Source organism: Pseudophryne corroboree, unplaced genomic scaffold (genome assembly GCF_028390025.1).
Source record: "Pseudophryne corroboree isolate aPseCor3 unplaced genomic scaffold, aPseCor3.hap2 scaffold_1296, whole genome shotgun sequence".
Classification (NCBI taxonomy): Eukaryota; Metazoa; Chordata; class Amphibia; order Anura; family Myobatrachidae; genus Pseudophryne; species Pseudophryne corroboree.
This window is the reverse complement of record NW_026967922.1, coordinates 84,362-103,866: the sequence shown is the minus strand read 5'-3', so window position 1 is coordinate 103,866 and position 19,505 is coordinate 84,362. Positions and strand designations below refer to the sequence as shown.

Here is a 19,505-nt window from a genome sequence, read left to right as displayed (position 1 = left end):
TGTTTTTTACCCTGTTTCTGTAGTGCAGTGCAGGGGAGAGCCTGGGAGCCTTCCTAGCAGCGGAGCTGTGTAGGAAAATGGCGCTGTGTGCTGAGGAGATAGGCCCCGCCCCCTATTCCGGCGGGCTCTTCTCCCGGTTTTTCTGAGACCTGGCAGGGGTGAAATACATCCATATAGCCTCATGGACTATATGTGATGTATTCTTTTTAGCCAGAAAGGTATTAACATTGCTGCCCAGGGCGCCCCCCCCAGCGCCCTGCACCCTCAGTGACCGCCGGTGTGAAGTGTGCCTGAGCGCAATGGCGCACAGCTGCAGTGCTGTGCGCTACCTCATGAAGACTGAAAAGCCTTCAGCCGCCGGTTTCTGGACCTCTTCTTACTTCGGCATCTGTAAGGGGGTCGGCGGCGCGGCTCCGGTGACCCATCCAGGCTGTACCTGTGATCGTCCCTCTGGAGCTAATGGTGTCCAGTAGCCTAAGAAGCAAATCCATCCTGCACGCAGGTGAGTTCACTTCTTCTCCCCTAGGTCCCTCATTGCAGTGAGCCTGTTGCCAGCAGGACTCACTGAAAATAATAAAACTATCAAAACTTTTACTCTAAGCAGCTCTTTATGAGAGCCACCTAGATTGCACCCTGCTCGGACGGGCACAAAAACCTAACTGAGGCTTGGAGGAGGGTCATAGGGGGAGGAGCCAGTACACACCACCTAGTGGTCAAACTTTTAAATTTTGTGCCCTGTCTCCTGCGGAGCCGCTATTCCCCATGGTCCTGACGGAGTCCCCAGCATCCACTAGGACGTCAGAGAAAGAGGGTTAGGAGGAGAGATGGTGTACACAGTGAGCATGTAACAGAGGGTTAGGATGAGAGATGGCGTACATAGTGAGCGTGTAACAGAGGGTTAGGAGGAGAGATGGCGTACACAGTGAGCGTGTAACAGAGGGTTAGGATGAGAGATGGTGTACACAGTGAGCGTGTAACAGAGGGTCAGGATGAGAGATGGGGTACACAGTGAGCGTGTAACAAAGGGTTAGGATGAGAGATGGCGTTCACAGTGAGCGTGTAACAGAGGGTTAGGATGAGAGATGGCATACACAGTGAGCGTGTAACAGAGGGTTAGGATGAGAGATGGGGTACACAGTGAGCGTGTAGCAGAGGGTCAGGATGAGAGATGGCGTACACAGTGAGCGTGTAGCAAAGGGTTAGGATTAGAGATGGCGTACACAGTGAGCGTGTAACAGAGGGTTAGGATGAGAGATGGCGTACACAGTGAGCGTGTAACAGAGGGTTAGGATGAGAGATGGCGTACACAGTGAGCGTGTAACAGAGGGTTAGGATGAGAGATGGTGTACACAGTGAGCGTGTAACAGAGGGTTAGGATGAGAGATGGCGTACACAGTGAGCGTGTAACAGAGGGTTAGGATGAGAGATGGCGTACACAGTGAGCGTGTAACAGAGGGTTAGGATTAGAGATGGGGTACACAGTGAGCGTGTAACAGAGGGTTAGGATGAGAGATGGGGTACACAGTGAGCGTGTAACAGAGGGTTAGGATGAGAGATGGCGTACACAGTGAGCGTGTAACAGAGGGTCAGGATGAGAGATGGTGTACACAGTGAGCGTGTAACAGAGGGTCAGGATGAGAGATGGGGTACACAGTGAGCGTGTAACAGAGGGTCAGGATGAGAGATGGTGTACACAGTGAGCGTGTAACAGAGGGAGAGGGAGGATGAGAGATGGGGTACACAGTGAGCGTGTAACAGAGGGTCAGGATGAGAGAGGGTGTACACAGTGAGCGTGTAACAGAGGGTTAGGATGAGAGATGGTGTACACAGTGAGCGTGTAACAGAGGGTTAGGATGAGAGATGGCGTACACAGTGAGCGTGTAACAGACGGTTAGGATGAGAGATGGTGTACACAGTGAGCGTGTAAAAGAGGGATAGGAGGAGAGATGGTGTACACAGTGAACGTGTAACAGAGGGTTAGGATAAGAGATGGCGTACACAGTGAGCGTGTAACAGAGGGTTAGGATAAGAGATGGCGTACACAGTGAGCGTGTAACAGAGGGTTAGGATGAGAGATGATGTACACTGTGAGCGTGTAACAGAGGGTTAGGATGAGAGATGGTGTACACTGTGAGCGTGTAACAGAGGATCAGGATGAGAGATGGGGTACACAGTGAGTGTGTAACAGAGGATCAGGATGAGAGATGGGGTACACAGTGAGCGTATAACAGAGGATCAGGATGAGAGATGGTGTACACAGTGAGCGTGTAACAGAGGGTTAGGATGAGAGATGGTGTACACAGTGAGCGTGTAACAGAGGGTTAGGATGAGAGATGGCGTACACAGTGAGCGTGTAGCAGAAGATCAGGATGAGATGTGTACATAGTGAGCGTGTAGCAGAAGGTTAGGATGAGAGATGGTGTACACAGTGAGCGTGTAACAGAGGGTTAGGATAAGAGATGGGGTACCCAGTGAGCGTGTAACAGAGGGTCAGGATGAGAGATGGTGTACACAGTGAGCGTGTAACAGAGGTTTAGGATAAGAGATGGCGTACACAGTGAGCGTGTAAAAGAGGGTCAGGATGAGAGATGGTGTACACAGTGAGCGTGTAACAGAGGGTTAGGATAAGAGATGGCGTACACAGTGAGCGTGTAACAGAGGGTTAGGATAAGAGATGGCGTACACAGTGAGCGTGTAACAGAGGGTTAGGATGAGAGCTGATGTACACTGTGAGCGTGTAACAGAGGGTTAGGATGAGAGATGGTGTACACTGTGAGCGTGTAACAGAGGATCAGGATGAGAGATGGGGTACACAGTGAGTGTGTAACAGAGGATCAGGATGAGAGATGGGGTACACAGTGAGCGTGTAACAGAGGATCAGGATGAGAGATGGTGTACACAGTGAGCGTGTAACAGAGGGTTAGGATGAGAGATGGCGTACACAGTGAGCGTGTAACATAGGGTTAGGATGAGAGATGGTGTACACAGTGAGCGTGTAACAGAGGGTTAGGATTAGAGATGGGGTACACAGTGAGCGTGTAACAGAGGGTTAGGATGAGAGATGGGGTACACAGTGAGCGTGTAACAGAGGGTTAGGATGAGAGATGGCGTACACAGTGAGCGTGTAACATAGGGTTAGGATGAGAGATGGCGTACACAGTGAGCGTGTAACAGAGGGTCAGGATGAGAGATGGTGTACACAGTAAGCGTGTAACAGAGGGTCAGGATGAGAGATGGGGTACACAGTGAACGTGTATCAGAGGGTCAGGATGAGAGATGGTGTACACAGTGAGCATGTAACAGAGGGTCAGGATGAGAGATGGCGTACACAGTGAGCGTGTAACAGAGTGTCAGGATGAGAGATGGCGTACACAGTGAGCGTGTAACCAGAGGTTCAGGATGAGAGATGGCGTACACAGTGAGCGTGTAACAGAGGGTTAGGATGAGAGATGGCAGCTGAGATTCTTCTGTCACTGAGAAGGAGACAGCTGAGAATCTTCTGTCACTGAGAAGGAGCAGCAGTGCAGGCAGATGAGTCTCCAGGGGCAGCTGAGAATCTTCTGTTACTGAGAAGGAGCAGCAGTGCAGGCAGATGAATCTCCAGGGGCAGCTGAGAATCTTCTGTCACTGAGAAGGAGCAGCAGTGCAGGCAGATGAATCTCCAGGGGCAGCTGAGAATCTTCTGTCACTGAGAAGGAGCAGCAGTGCAGGCAGATGAGTCTCCAGGGGCAGCTAAGACTCTTCTGTCACTGAGAAGGAGCAGCAGTGCAGGCAGATGAGTCTCCAGGGGCAGCTGGGAATCTGTCACTGAGAAGGAGCAGCAGTGCAGGCAGATGAGTCTCCAGGGGCAGCTGAGAATCTTCTGTTACTGAGAAGGAGCAGCAGTGCAGGCAGATGAGTCTCCAGGGGCAGCTGAGAATCTTCTGTTACTGAGAAGGAGCAGCAGTGCAGACAGATGAGTCTCCAGGGGCAGCTGAGAATCTTCTGTCACTGAGAAGAAGCATCAGTGCAGGCAGATGAGTCTCCAGGGGAAGCTGAGAATCTTCTGTCACTGAGAAGGAGTGGGCAGTGCAGGCAGATGAGTCTCCAGGGGCAGCTGAGAATCTTCTGTCACTGAGAAGGAGCAGCAGTGCAGGCAGATGAGTCTCCAGGGGCAGCTGAGACTCTTCTGTTACTGAGAAGGAGCAGCAGCGCAGGCAGATGAGTCTCCAGGGCAGCTGAGAATCTTCTGTCACTGAGAAGGAGCAGCAGTGCAGGCAGATGAGTCTCCAGGGGCAGCTGAGAATCTTCTGTCACTGAGAAGGAGCAGCAGTGCAGGCAGATGAGTCTCCAGGGGCAGCTGAGAATCTTCTGTCACTGAGAAGGAGCAGCAGTGCAGGCAGATGAGTCTCCAGGGGCAGCTGAGAATCTTCTGTCACTGAGAAGGAGCAGCAATGCAGGCAGATGAGTCTCCAGGGGCAGCTGAGAATCTTCTGTCACTGAGAAGGAGGCAGCTGAGAATCTTCTGTCACTGAGAAGGAGCAGCAGCGCAGGCAGATGAGTCTCCAGGGGCAGCTGAGAATCTTCTGTCACTGAGAAGGAGCAGCAGTGCAGGCAGATGAGTCTCCAGGGGCAGCTGAGAATTTTCTGTCACTGAGAAGGAGCAGCAGCGCAGGCAGATGAGTCTCCAGGGGCAGCTGGGAATCTTCTGTCACTGAGAAGGAGCAGCAGCGCAGGCAGATGAGTCTCCAGGGGCAGCTGAGAATCTTCTGTCACTGAGAAGGAGCAGCAGCGCAGGCAGATGAATCTCCAGGGGAAGCTGAGAATATTCTGTCACTGAGAAGGAGCAGCAGTGCAGGCAGATGAATCTCCAGGGGCAGCTGAGAATCTTCTGTCACTGAGAAGGAGCAGCAGTGCAGGCAGATGAGTCTCCAGGGGCAGCTGAGAATCTTCTGTCACTGAGAAGGAGCAGCAGTGCAGGCAGATGAGTCTCCAGGGGCAGCTGAGAATCTTCTGTCACTGAGATGGAGCAGCAGTGCAGGCAGATGAGTCTCCAGGGGCAGCTGAGAATCTTCTGTCACTGAGAAGGAGCAGCAGCGCAGGCAGATGAATCTCCAGGGGAAGCTGAGAATCTTCTGTCACTGAGAAGGAGCAGCAGTGCAGGCAGATGAGTCTCCAGGGGCAGCTGAGACTCTTCTGTTACTGAGAAGGAGCAGCAGCGCAGGCAGATGAGTCTCCAGGGGCAGCTGAGAATCTTCTGTTACTGAGAAGGAGCAGCAGTGCAGGCAGATGAGTCTCCAGGGGCAGCTGGGAATCTTCTGTCACTGAGAAGGAGCAGCAGTGCAGGCAGATGAGTCTCCAGGGGCAGCTGAGAATCTTCTGTCACTGAGAAGGAGCAGCAGTGCAGGCAGATGAGTCTCCATGGGCAGCTGAGATTGTCTGGGGATGCTGGGCACCCCCCCCAGAGTGATGTCAATGGGGAATTTCCATGTCCCCTTTCCATGAATACACCATCCATTTACAGGCTCGCCTTGGCATGCGCGGGGGTATTGGCCACATGGGGGCCGACACTGTGTATCCATAAATACACATGTTCTGAGAGTCTTATTAATGACATCATCCTCCATTCCCCTTTAGGTGTTCCTTATACTGAATAACATCCATCATAACATTTCTTTCCCAGGCACACAAGGAGCTGATAATGCAGCACTCGGCACAGGTAATCATCCTCCTCTCATCCCTTCTCCACTCTTCCCCTCTCCAATCCTTTCCTCTGCTCTGCTGTCCATTCCTTTCCTCCTCTATTCTTTCCACACCTCTTCTCTTCTCTGCTCATCTATCCAATCCTCTTCTCTCTACTCCTCTTCAATTCTGTCATCTTCTCTGTGTGCGTCTCCTCTGCTCTCCACTCCTCTCCCCTACTCTGCTCCCCGGACTCCCAGCACACGCCTCCTCCCGCGGCTGGGAGGTGATGAACCCCACAGAGACCACCGCACACCTTCTGACAGGTATTGCGGGGGACCTCTGTCACCGCATTGCATGTTAATCGCATATGTTAGTACATATGCGATTAGCATAGCTGCGAAGGGCGGCAATGTATTTTAATACATCCCGCCACTTCTCTTCTTTGCACTCCTGTTGTCTCTTCTGCTGCCACTCATCTGTGCTGATTTCCACTCCTCTCAACACTTCTCTCCACTTCCCTCCTCTTCCCTTCTCTCTTATCTCCTCTACTCTCCACTCCTCTTTAATCCCCTCCCTGTTCTTTTGTCATCTCCTCTGCTCTACACTGCTCTCCCCTTCTCTCAACTCCTCTTCTATCCTCTCCTCTTCTGTCCATACCTTTCATCTTCTCTTCACCCATAGCTTCTGCTCTGCTGTCCACTGCTCTCCTCTTCTCTCAACTGCTCTTCTGTCCATACCTTTCATCTTCTCTTCATCCATAGCTTCTGCTCTGCTGTCCACTCCTCTCCTTTTCTTTCATCTGCTCTCCACTCCTCCTCTCTGTTCTCTATTCCTCTACTATCATCTCCCCTGCTTTCTACTCCTCTTCAATCCACTCCTGTGTTCTGCTCTCATCTCCTTTACTCTTCTAGCCACTCCTCTGCTCTCCACTCTCCTCCTCTGCTCCGTTCTCCTCTTCCATTCATCCTCCTCTCTGCTCTCCTCTACACTCTTCTCTGCTCTCATCTGCACTCCTCTCCTCCCTCTTTGCCCTCAACTGTGCTACTCACTTTATATCCAAAGTCAAGTCAATCCATATGGACAGTTCTTCCTATAAGGCTCCACTTGATCAAATACACCCTCCCCCTACAGAATACCCACGCTTCCCTCATTGTAACCATCTCTGAAGAGGAAGTCTCTGTCCTTCTCTTTTCCTTTAACACTTCCACTTTCTGCTGACTAATACCCTGGCATCCCATCCATTCCCTCACTCCTATCATCTGCTCCCACCCTGCCTACCTCTTCCACCTTTCCCTCTCTTCTTCCACCTTCCACTCCTCTGTGCATGCCATTGTCACACTCCTTATAATTATCTTCCTATCTCTTTTACTTCACTCCTAGCTTCTGGCTTTTCTGCAACTACCCCATGAACAATCTCGCTCTCTGCACCTCTACAGAAATTGCTATATCTTGGTTGCCACTGATTTCCCACTGCCATTTCCAAGGGTTATCTCCTTTTGGACCTCTCTGTTGCCTTTGATGCTGTGGACTACCTCTCATCCTACAATGGTTTGTTCCTGGCCCTTTTCCTTCTCCCTGTACACTTATGCTCCTGGGGATATATGTGTTCTGCTGTATGTAGTTATATGTTATCGTGAAAACATCTCTACTGTTCTTTATTATGTTCTGTTTTGCTGTGTGCTCTTGGTACAGGACTGTGCACCCTTTGTGACACCTAGGAAACAAAACATACGACTAATAATAATAGCTATATCACCTAGGTGTTACGCACACCAGTGCTAACAGGAGTATACCGGTGTATGAACAGAGAGGGAAGCGAAGCAAACGAACTCACAGACAGTATAACATAACATACACAGGAGGTGATGGAATAACTAATAAACACAAAGTGAACGGAGAAGCCCAAAGGCTCAGGAATTGGGTGTCTCCCTAGTGTCTGGAATGCTCAGATGGAATAGAGCGGACAATGAAGCGAGATGTAGTGATTTAACATGTGGAGCACCTGAAATGATGTTGCTAAGAGCAACAGAAAAAACCCCAAAGGGTTACCAACGGGTGTGGGAATAAACTCCTTGGTCAGAGATAGAAATATAGACACAAGGAGAGTATCCACAATCCTAACCCCCACTTGCAGGGCACAGGTTCAGCTTACTGCCACTAAACTGACACCTGGACGCCCTGCACAGTGAGGGAGGATTAAGCAAGCAGGTCTGAGAGTACAGCCGCAAACCTGCTGGGTTCACAGAATAGCAAAAGAACCCCAGCAGGTCAAACAACTGACTCCAGTCTTACTGCTAGGTCCGGATTGGCAGAATGAAGTACCGAATCCCAAGGCCTATTCGCAGTAAGCAACAAATAAATACAAAGTCACACAGTACTAGCTAACTCTCTGGAACTGACTAACAAACAAAGATTCAGCAGCATTTACCTAGCCTGAGAGGATGGTTTATATAGCAGGTGCTGTTCACGCCCCACTTAGACCTCACAGACTGTGAGCACAAAACCAGCGCCGGATTCCCTGCCGTGCACAGAGCCTGTAACCACTACACAGTAAAAACCCGGACCGGAGTATCAGCTGCGCTCAGGTTACTTCGCCAACACTTGCCTCCCGGTTGCCATGGCGATGTGGCAGCACAGAGCAGGAGATCCTAACAGTACCCCCCCTCTGACGAGGGGTCAAAGAACCCCTACCACCGGGTTTATCGGGGAACTGCGAGAAGAAAGAGTGTATCAGTCTGGGGGCATGAAGATCACAACTGCGCACCCACGACCGCTCCTCCGGGCCATACCCCTTCCAGTGCACCAAAAATGACAGCCGACCCCGAACCATCTTGGAGTCAAGAACCCTTTCAACCACAAACTCCCTCTGACCCCGTATCAGAAGAGGAGAAGGTCTTCCACTGGAAGAAGGATTACTAACCGCCAGTTTTAAAAGGGAACAATGAAATGTTTTATTGATACCCAATGAACGGGGCAGATCTAACTGAAATGCCACCGGATTGATAACCCTGGTGATCTTATAAGGGCCGATGAACCGGGGGCCTAACTTATGAGATGGCTGTCTCAACTTCAAATTCTTGGTGGACAACCAGACGAAGTCTCCTAATTTGAAGCTGCAGGGTCTTCTCCGCTTATCAAAAACCCTTTTGGTCACTAATGACACAGACACAAGGGCTTACTTCACTTTCCTCCAAATACCCCTAAGGACCGAAACAACAGAGGAACCACCAGGCGTGGAATCCAGGGGGTCAAAAGAATTGGCCTTAGGATGATGCCCATACACACAAAGGAAGGGAGAGATCCCTGTAGCAGAGTGAGCTGCGTTGTTATAGGCAAACTCCGCCATGGACAGATGAGCAACCCAGTCAGTATGACACTTGGAGACATAACACCTGAGGAACTGCTCCAAGGACTGGTTCACCCTCTCAGTCTGCCCATTAGACTGTGGAAGGTAGCCTGACGACAAGCTCACAGAAATCTGGAGATCAGAACAAAATGCCCTCCAGAATTTGGCCACAAACTGGGATCCACGGTCAGAGACCACATCAAGTGGCAACCCGTGGAGGCGCACAACATGCTGCATAAATAACTCAGACAGGCGTCTGGCCGATGGCAACCCAACCAGTGGAACGAAATGCGCCATCTTCGAAAACCTGTCAACGACAACCCAAATGGCTGTCATCCCCGAGGATTTGGGCAAGTCCACCACAAAATCCATATAAATGTGGGTCCATGGCTTAGGCGGAATAGAGAGTGGATGTAATAGGCCGACAGGAACCCCTCTAGGAGTTTTATTTCGGGCACAAACGTCACATGCCCGAACCCACTGATCCACATCCCTAGCCACCGAGGGCCACCACACCGCCCTAGACAGCAACTGCCGAGTTCTGGCAATACCCGGATGCCCTGCCGACCTCTTGGCATGGAATTCCAGGAACACTCGCTGTCTTAACCTAGGAGGCACAAACAAGAGACCTACCAGAAGGTCTGGAGGAGCCTGCTCCTGTGCTCTAAGGACTAATGACAAGAGGTCCTGGGTAATGCCCACTTTAATACATGATGGGGACACAATGGGCAATGGCTCCTCGGTGGTCTCTTGAACTGGAGCAAAACTCAGCGAGAGCGCATCAGCCTTGTGTTATGATTCCAGCACTCCTGGCCAGAGGAGATCTTATGACAATGACCGGAGCACTGGAATGGAATGCTGGGAACGGGAGCAGGAAAGAATAATAGCCCCTGGCGCCCTAACTCTGTTGTCTCACCCGTGCTATCGGAAATCCCTTGCGAGACTATGGTTTCTTGAGCCCTTGGCAGCCGCGTTTGAAGGGCGGATTATGTCTGCCCAACTCCGATGCCCCCCGGTCTTAATGAGAGACAAAGGGAAATCCGAGGCAGGATGATAACAAGAGGACCTCTAGCTAACAACAGGCCAGGGGCTACGAGCTAACTAAAAAACCTAAAGTATGTGCGGAAAAACCGCCAGGGAAAAGGACAACCAAAATCCACTTGTCCAATACTCCTACCCGGCACCGCCGGATACCAGAGTGGACCTGTGGAAGCGGAACCCTCCGCAAAATGCTCCAAACACAAATAATAAAGGGTAAAGCGGCCGAGCCGCTACACACGGCAGAGCCGCGACTCACGAACACCACTGGATGTTAAACGGTGATCGGTCAGGACTCCAGGGACGAGATGATAACTCCCGAGTACAGGACTTCAGAGGACTGGAACGACCGGATACAGCAAGACTGGAAACAGACTCTCAGCAAACAAAGACAGCATGCAGGAAGCTATTACCGGCGTCTGTGAGAAGCCCTGAGAGTGTATTTAAACAGGAGTCCTCCAATCAGCTGCTGACAGAGCTGATTAGAATGAATGCCATGCAGCTGCCTTGCTGCACAGCCAGAGATCAGGTGCACCTATTAATTAAACAGGACCCAGCAACGGGGAACGCGGTCCGCCAGTGGCGTCCCCGTTGCTAGGGTCCGTGCGGCTCAGCGCGCCCGGCGTCTAGCGTTGCTAGGGAGCCGGCGGCTGTACGCGCACGGCGTCCCTAGTTGCTAGGCGCCGGGCCGCGCAGACGAGCGGACCCCGGCGCCTAACAGTACCCCCCCTTGAGGAGGGGTCAAGGAACCCCTAAAGCCAGGTTTCCGAGGAAATTCCCGAAAAAATGCACTCTTGAGCCTCGGGGCATGAAGATCCTTATCCAAGACCCAAGACCTTTCCTCCGGACCATAGCCTCTCCAGTGCACCAGAAAATAAAGCCGGCCCCAGGACAATTTGGAATCGAGAACCTTCTCCACCAAGAACTCCTGTTGTCCCTGTACATCCACCGGAGATCTACCCTGAGAGATCCTCCTTGGAAATCTACTGGAAGAAACGTATAGTTTCAACAGGGAGCAATGAAACGTATTTCCAATCCTAAGAGATCTTGGTAAACGTAACCGGAAGGCAACTGGGTTGACTCTTTTAATAATAAGAAATGGCCCAATAAATTTGGGTCCCAATCTAGCCGAGGATTGTCGAAGCCTGATGTTACGAGTCGACAACCATACCCTATCTCCCACCTTAAAAGTGCAAGGACGTCGGAGCCTGTCAGAAAATTTCTTCTCTCGAAAGGCCGCTTTTCTGAGAGCAAGGTGCACTTTTTTCCAAATGGCTCTGAGATGGGAGGTTAAGGTTAGCGGGGAGACTGAGGAATGATGAAAAAAAGAATTAGCTCTGGGGTGAAAACCAAAAACTGAAAAGAATGGAGACACTTTAGTGGAGGAATGACAGGAATTATTGTAAGCAAACTCCGCCAACGGAAGAAACTCGGACCAATCATTCTGGAGTTTGGCTGAATACAAACGCAAATACTGTTTCAATGATTGGTTAACTCGCTCGGTTTGCCCGTTGGATTGTGGGTGGTAACCGGATGTTAACGACAATTTCATCTTTAATGAAGCACAAAAACACTTCCAGAATTGTGCGATGAATTGTGGACCCCGATCAGAAACAATATCAGTAGGCAACCCATGAAGTCTGAAAACATGGCGGAGAAACAAAACTGCCAACCCTTGGGCAGATGGCAGTCGGGGAAGAGCAATGAAATGAGCCATCTTGCTAAAACGGTCCACTACCACCCATATGACTCAGAATCCGGCTGAAAGGGGAAGGTCTACCACAAAATCCATGGAAATATGAGACCATGGCCTGAGAGGGACATTTAAGGGCATAAGTTGCCCGATAGGCAAGGAACGGGGAACCTTATGCTGTGCACAAACCTGACATGAAAAAAACTCCTTAACGTCTTTATAAAGACCAGGCCACCATACTGAGCGGGAGACTAACTCCAAAGTCTTAGAGATTCCCGGATGCCCGGAAACTTTGTTATCATGGAATTCAGTCAAAACAGTAGCTCTCAAAAACTCAGGGACGTAAAGACGACCAGCAGGAGTATTTCCAGGAGCTTGGTGTTGAAGCTGTTTTAACTGGGTAAATAAATCTTGTGTGAGGCCTGCCCAAATGACCGAAGATGGAAGTATGGGAGTAACAGGACTGTTATTGTGAACCGGAAGAAAACTGCGTGACAGGGCATCAGCCTTGGTATTCCTGGAACCAGGCCTGAAAGTGATTATGAATTTGAAACGAGTAAAAAATAAAGCCCAACGTGCCTGCCGGGCATTAAGCCGCTTAGCTGATTCGATGTATTGCAGGTTTTTATGGTCAGTCAATACTGAAATGGTATGTTTTGCTCCCTCCAGCCAATGCCTCCACTCCTCGAAAGCCCACTTTATCGCCAGTAACTCCCGATTACCAACGTCATAGTTGGATTCAGCGGAGGAGAATTTCCTGGACATAAAGGCACAAGGATGTAACTCCAGAGACTCCGGATCCTTTTGAGAAAGGATAGCCCCCACTCCAACCTCCGAGGCATCAACCTCCACAACAAAGGGCAATTCCGGATTGGGATGTCTGAGGACTGGAGCCGAGACAAAGGCTTGTTTCAAGGCCCGAAAGGACAACTCTGCTTCACGCGACCAGTTGGTAGGATCCGCTCCTTTCTTTGTCAGAGCTACAATGGGAGCAACCAGGTCAGAAAAAGAATGAATGAACCTCCTATAATAATTCGCAAACCCTAAAAAGCGCTGAATTGCTTTTAAATTGGTGGGTTGCGCCCAACTAAGGATGGCCTGGAGCTTCTTTGGTTCCATGGAAAATCCCTGAGGGGAAATAATGTACCCTAAAAAAGATACCTCCGTGACATGAAACTCACACTTCTCCAGCTTGGCATATAAATGATTCTCACGTAACTTCTGAAGAACCAGACGCACCTGGGTAACATGTTGTTCCATTGATTCAGAATAAATCAGGATGTCGTCTAAGTAAACGACCACGAATTTCCCTAGGAAGTCACGGAGCACATCATTAATGAGGTCTTGAAAAACTGCTGGTGCATTGGACAAGCCGAACGGCATCACCAGGTACTCGTAGTGACCTGACTGAGTACTGAAGGGCGTCTTCCACTCATCTCCAGATTTGATTCGGATGAGGTTGTACGCTCCTCTAAGGTCAATTTTAGAAAAAATCACAGCCGAACGTAGCTGATCAAAGAGTACAGATATCAGCGGCAAAGGATAAGTATTTTTAACTGAGATCTTATTCAGGGCTCTAAAGTCAATGCAAGGTCTAAGCGAGCCATCCTTTTTCTCCACAAAGAAGAAACCTGCACTTAAAGGAGATTTTGATGGTCTAATAAATCCTTTCCCTAGGCTCTCCTTAACATAATCATTCATGGCCGCAGTTTCTGGCCCGGATAAAGCATATAATCTTCCCTTTGGTAATGCGGCACCAGGAATAAGCTTAATAGCACAATCATACGGCCGATGAGGAGGCAGAATGTCCGCATTGCCTTTGGAGAACACATCAGCAAACTCCTGGTATTCCACAGGAATGAGTTCAGGAATGGCAGCTGCTACTCTGACTGGAAACGTAATACATTCCCTATCACAAAAGGTACCCCATTGTGAAATCTCCCCCGACCGCCAATCAATGGTGGGATTATGAAAGGCCAGCCAAGGGTGACCCAGAACTACTGGAACTGCTGGGCAATGAGTAAGGAAGAACTCGATTTTTTCAGAATGTAGAGCTCCTACTGTAAGTAATACAGGGGGTGTACGTAGAGAAATAACCCCATTGGACAGTGGACTCCCATCTAAGCCATGCATGGTGACACACCTACCCAAAGGTAACTGAGGAATGCCTAAGGCCTTAGCCCAAGTTAAATCCATAAAGTTTCCTGCAGCTCCACTGTCAACAAAAGCCAACACCGAAGAACTGAGGCTGCCAAAGGAAACTTTAATTGGGACTAAAAGGGAGTTATTCGAGGAGATAAGCTGCAGACCTAGGTGAACCCCCTCACAATTCACCTGGTCAAAGCGTTTCCCGACTTGTTCGGACAATTACGAGAAAAATGTCCCTTACCCCCACAGTACAGGCAAAGACCAGAATTTTGCCTTCTGGCTCTTTCTTCAGGAGACAGCCGGGAGAGACCCATCTGCATGGGCTCCTCTACGTCCTCAGGAATGGAATATACACACGGACTTGACCTTACAGGTGCTCCTTTTTCAGCCCTCCGCTCTCTGAGACGACGATCTATCTTAATAGAAAGCTCCATGAGCTTATCGAGAGTCTCAGGAGCGGGGTACTGAAGGAGACTGTCTTTTATAGACTCTGATAAGCCGAGGCGAAACTGACTGCGCAGGGCTGGGTCATTCCAGCCACAGTCGTTCGACCAACGGCGAAACTCCGTACAATAAACCTCCGCAGGATTTCTACCCTGTCTGAGAGCGCGCAACTGACTTTCAGCGGACGCCTCTCTATCAGGGTCATCATACAAGAGCCCTAAAGACCCAAAAAAAGCGTCCACTGACAACAATGCCGGATCCTCTGCTTTTAAACCAAATGCCCAGGTCTGAGGATCCCCCTGGAGCAAAGAAATAATAGTCCCGACCCGCTGAGATTCAGTACCCGAGGAAATCGGTCTTAAACGAAAATAAAGTTTACAGGATTCATTAAAATTAAAAAACTCTTTCCTATCACCAGAAAAACGGTCAGGCAAATGCATCTTTGGTTCAGGAACTACCTTCGGGGAAGCTCGCAAAAGATCTTCCTGCGACTTCACCCGAAGAGAAAGATCCTGAACCATCTGAGTAAGTTCTTGAATCTGGCTGACTAAGAGCTGACCAGGATTTGGCCCTAAACCTGTAGGATTCATGAGGCCGATAAACTCTCACAAAACTGAATAAGAAAAAATTAAACCCTGTTTAATTTTAAGTTTTGGTATGGCCGGTAATAATGTTATGATTCCAGCACTCCTGGCCAGAGGAGATCTTATGACAATGACCGGAGCACTTGAATGGAATGCTGGGAACGGGAGCAGGAAAGAATAATAGCCCCTGGCGCCCTAACTCTGTTGTCTCACCCGTGCTATCGGAAATCCCTTGCGAGACTATGGTTTCTTGAGCCCTTGGCAGCCGCGTTTGAAGGGCGGATTATGTCTGCCCAACTCCGATGCCCCCCGGTCTTAATGAGAGACAAAGGGAAATCCGAGGCAGGATGATAACAAGAGGACCTCTAGCTAACAACAGGCCAGGGGCTACGAGCTAACTAAAAAACCTAAAGTATGTGCGGAAAAACCGCCAGGGAAAAGGACAACCAAAATCCACTTGTCCAATACTCCTACCCGGCACCGCCGGATACCAGAGTGGACCTGTGGAAGCGGAACCCTCCGCAAAATGCTCCAAACACAAATAATAAAGGGTAAAGCGGCCGAGCCGCTACACACGGCAGAGCCGCGACTCACGAACACCACTGGATGTTAAACGGTGATCGGTCAGGACTCCAGGGACGAGATGATAACTCCCGAGTACAGGACTTCAGAGGACTGGAACGACCGGATACAGCAAGACTGGAAACAGACTCTCAGCAAACAAAGACAGCATGCAGGAAGCTATAACCGGCGTCTGTGAGAAGCCCTGAGAGTGTATTTAAACAGGAGTCCTCCAATCAGCTGCTGACAGAGCTGATTAGAATGAATGCCATGCAGCTGCCTTGCTGCACGGCCAGAGATCAGGTGCACCTATTAATTAAACAGGACCCAGCAACGGGGAACGCGGTCCGCCAGTGGCGTCCCCGTTGCTAGGGTCCGTGCGGCTCAGCGCGCCCGGCGTCTAGCGTTGCTAGGGAGCCGGCGGCTGTACGCGCACGGCGTCCCTAGTTGCTAGGCGCCGGGCCGCGCAGATGAGCGGACCCCGGCGCCTAACACCTTGATGTTTTTTGACCCAGGGCGATATGTTATCAAAACATTAAAGCGAGCAAAAAACAAAGCCCATCGTGCCTGCCTGGCATTGAGCCGCTTCGCTGACTCTAAATATGCCAGATTCTTATGGTCGGTGAGAATTGAGACCACAAACTTAGCCCCCTCAAGCCAGTGTCTCCACTCCCCGAGTGCATCCTTTATAGCCAACAATTCCCGGTTACCCACATCATAATTCATCTCGGCAGACGAAAATTTACGGGAAAAGTAAGCACAGGGATGAAGGCGATTATCAGACACCCCCATCTGAGAGAGCACTGCCCCAATACCTATCTCAGAGGCATCCACTTCTACCACAAAAGGACGCTCTGGATCTGGGTGTCGCAGCACCTTGGCCGAGACAAATGCCCTTTTGAGACGGGCAAAGGCCGCTTTGGCCTCACAAGACCAGTGAGCAACATCCGCCCCTTTCTTAGTGAGTGCCACCAAGGGGGCCACTATAGACGAAAATCCAGCGATAAACCGTCTATAAAAATTCGCAAAGCCCAGAAAACGCTGAAGCGCCTTCAAACTAGTGGGCTGCACCCAATCCAGGACTGCATGTACCTTAGAACCCTCCATTTGGAAACCTTCTGAGGAGATAATATACCCTAGAAATGCGATTTGCTGGACTTCAAACTCGCACTTCTCCAGCTTCGCCCCAAGCTGGTGGTCTCTGAGTTTCTGGAGGACTAAGCGTACATGCTTCCGATGTTCCTCCAGGGAATGAGAGAAGATTAGGATGTCATCTAGATAAACAACTAAGAATCTATCCAAATATTCCCTGAGCACATCGTTCATGAATTCCTGGAAGACTGCCGGGGCATTAGAGAGCCCAAAAGGCATCACCAAATATTCATAATGCCCTGAGTGGGTATTAAAGGCAGTCTTCCATTCATCCCCCTCTCTTATTCGGATTAGATTGTAAGCATCGCGTAGGTCAATCTTAGAAAAAATGGTGGCAGTACGAAGCTGGTCAAACAAAACCGAAATGAGAGGCAGTGGGTACGAGTTTTTAATCGTGATACGGTTCAATTCCCTGAAGTCGATGCAGGGTCGCAACGAACCGTCCTTTTTACCCACGAAGAAGAACACCGACCCAACTGGGGACTGTGAGGGTCTGATAAATCCCTTAGCCAAGTTCTCCTGAATGTACTCTGCCATAGCCTGAGTCTCAGGACGTGACAGGGAGTACAACCTGCTCTTGGGAAGCTTAGCATCCAGCAACAAATCAATGGCACAGTCATAGGGGCGATAAGGAGGTAGTACCTCCGCAACTTTTTTGGAGAACACATCCGCAAAATCTGCATAACATCCTGGCAATCCTGGCAAACATAGCTGCGAGAGCCTGACTGGAAGGCTCAAGCAACTCCTGAAACAATCACTACCCCAACTAAGAATCTCCCCAGAGACCCAGTCAAATTGAGGGTTATAGGCCCTTAACCAGGGTAACCCCAAAACCAATGGGGCAAAAGAACAGACAGTCACGTAAAAAGACAATTTTTCAGAGTGTGTGGCTCCAATAAACAAAGGAATTTGGCTGGTGCAGGAGGTAATTTTACCCTGGGACAATGGTTCCCCGTTTAACCCACAGATCTCAATCTCTGATGCCAAAGGTACTGAGGGAACAGAGTGTTCCAGGGCGAATTGACGGTCCATTAAAACCCCATCGGCCCCACTGTCAACAAAGGCCTCAGTCTTGATAGTTTGACCGAGGATCTCCAAAGTCACCGGAATGAGAAAAGTCTTTTTGGGAAATTCTGACTTCTGGCCTGACAGGATATTTCCCATCACCCTCAGGCCCTGAAGTTTTGCGGTTTTTCTGGGCATGATACTACAACATGACCTTTATTCCCACAGTACAAACACAAACCCTGCTGTCTCCTCCGCGTCTTCTCACGCGAGGAGAGGCGGGTAGCCCCAATCTGCATAGGCTCCTCGGAATATTCCTCAGAGTCTGAGGTTCCCTTGGGAAAAAAGGAAACTGCGGTCTCCCTTTCAAGCCTACACTCTCTCAGCCGTCTATCCACCCGGATGGATAACTGCATGAGCTGATCTAAGCTATCAGGCGAAAGATATTGTACCAGTTGGTCCTTTATCTGGTCAGAAAGGCCCCTTCGGTACTGGTTTCTCAGGGCTGGGTCATTCCACTGGGTATCATGAGCCAACCTCCGAAACTCCGTACTATAAACCTCAGCTGGCCGTCGCCCTTGCTTAAGAACCGTAATCTGAGCCTCGGCTGAAGCCATCTTGTCAGGGTCGTCATACAAAATGCCCAGTGCCGTAAAAAAAGCATCAACACTTTTAAGCGACGGACAGTCACACTGTAACCCATATGCCCAGACCTGTGGGTCTCCTTGTAGCAAGGAAATCACCATGCCCACCCGCTGAATCTCCGACCCAGAAGACTGGGGCCTAAGCCTGAAATATAGCTTACAGCTCTCCTTGAAACAAAAGAACTGCGAGCGATCTCCAGAAAAACGATCCGGGAGTTTTACTTTCGGCTCCTTAACCCCTGAACTTGCCGCTGCTGCTGCGGGAGCTCCGCTAGCGGCCTGCGGGGTGTTCATTTTAATGGACATCTCATTAAATTGTCGAGTCAGGACCTGCACCTGATCGACCACCTGTTGCAAAATATTTTGAGGGGTATGCTCCATATTCCCACAAAATTTCAACAGGAGTAGGGCTGCTGAATATGTTACGCACACCAGTGCTAACAGGAGTATACCGGTGTATGAACAGAGAGGGAAGTGAAGCAAACGAACTCACAGACAGTATAACATAACATACACAGGAGGTGATGGAATAACTAATAAACACAAAGTGAACGGAGAAGCCCAAAGGCTCAGGAATTGGGTGTCTCCCTAGTGTCAGGAATGCTCAGATGGAATAGAGCGGACAATGAAGCGAGGTGTAGTGATTTAACATGTGGAGCACCTGAAATGATGTTGCTAAGAGCAACAGAAAAAACCCCAAAGGGTTACCAACGGGTGTGGGAATAAACTCCTTGGTCAGAGATAGAAATATAGACACAAGGAGAGTATCCACAATCCTAACCCCCACTTGCAGGGCACAGGTTCAGCTTACTGCCACTAAACTGACACCTGGACGCCCTGCACAGTGAGGGAGGATTAAGCAAGCAGGTCTGAGAGTACAGCCGCAAACCTGCTGGGTTCACAGAATAGCAAAAGAACCCCAGCAGGTCAAACAACTGACTCCAGTCTTACTGCTAGGTCCGGATTGGCAGAATGAAGTACCGAATCCCAAGGCCTATTCGCAGTAAGCAACAAGTAAATACAAAGTCACACAGTACTAGCTAACCCTCTGGAACTGACTAACAAACAAAGATTCAGCAGCATTTGCCTAGCCTGAGAGGATGGTTTATATAGCAGGTGCTGTCCACGCCCCACTCAGACCTCACAGACTGTGAGCACAAAACCAGCGCCGGATTCCCTGCCGTGCACAGAGCCTGTAACCACTACACAGTAAAAACCCGGACCGG

General features: G+C 50.0%; 1 protein-coding gene across 1 annotated transcript in view; it reads left to right on the top strand.

Moving 5' to 3' along the window:
* LOC134994318 (carbonic anhydrase 9-like) overlaps positions 1-19,505 on the top strand; it is a gene marked incomplete at its 5' end in the record, with an annotated part of 61,562 nt that overhangs the window by 28,804 nt on the left and 13,253 nt on the right. The window contains one exon of the mRNA XM_063950969.1: positions 5,663-5,698. Within this exon, the coding sequence (XP_063807039.1) occupies positions 5,663-5,698 (36 nt within the window). The remainder of the gene's footprint in view (positions 1-5,662; positions 5,699-19,505) is intronic.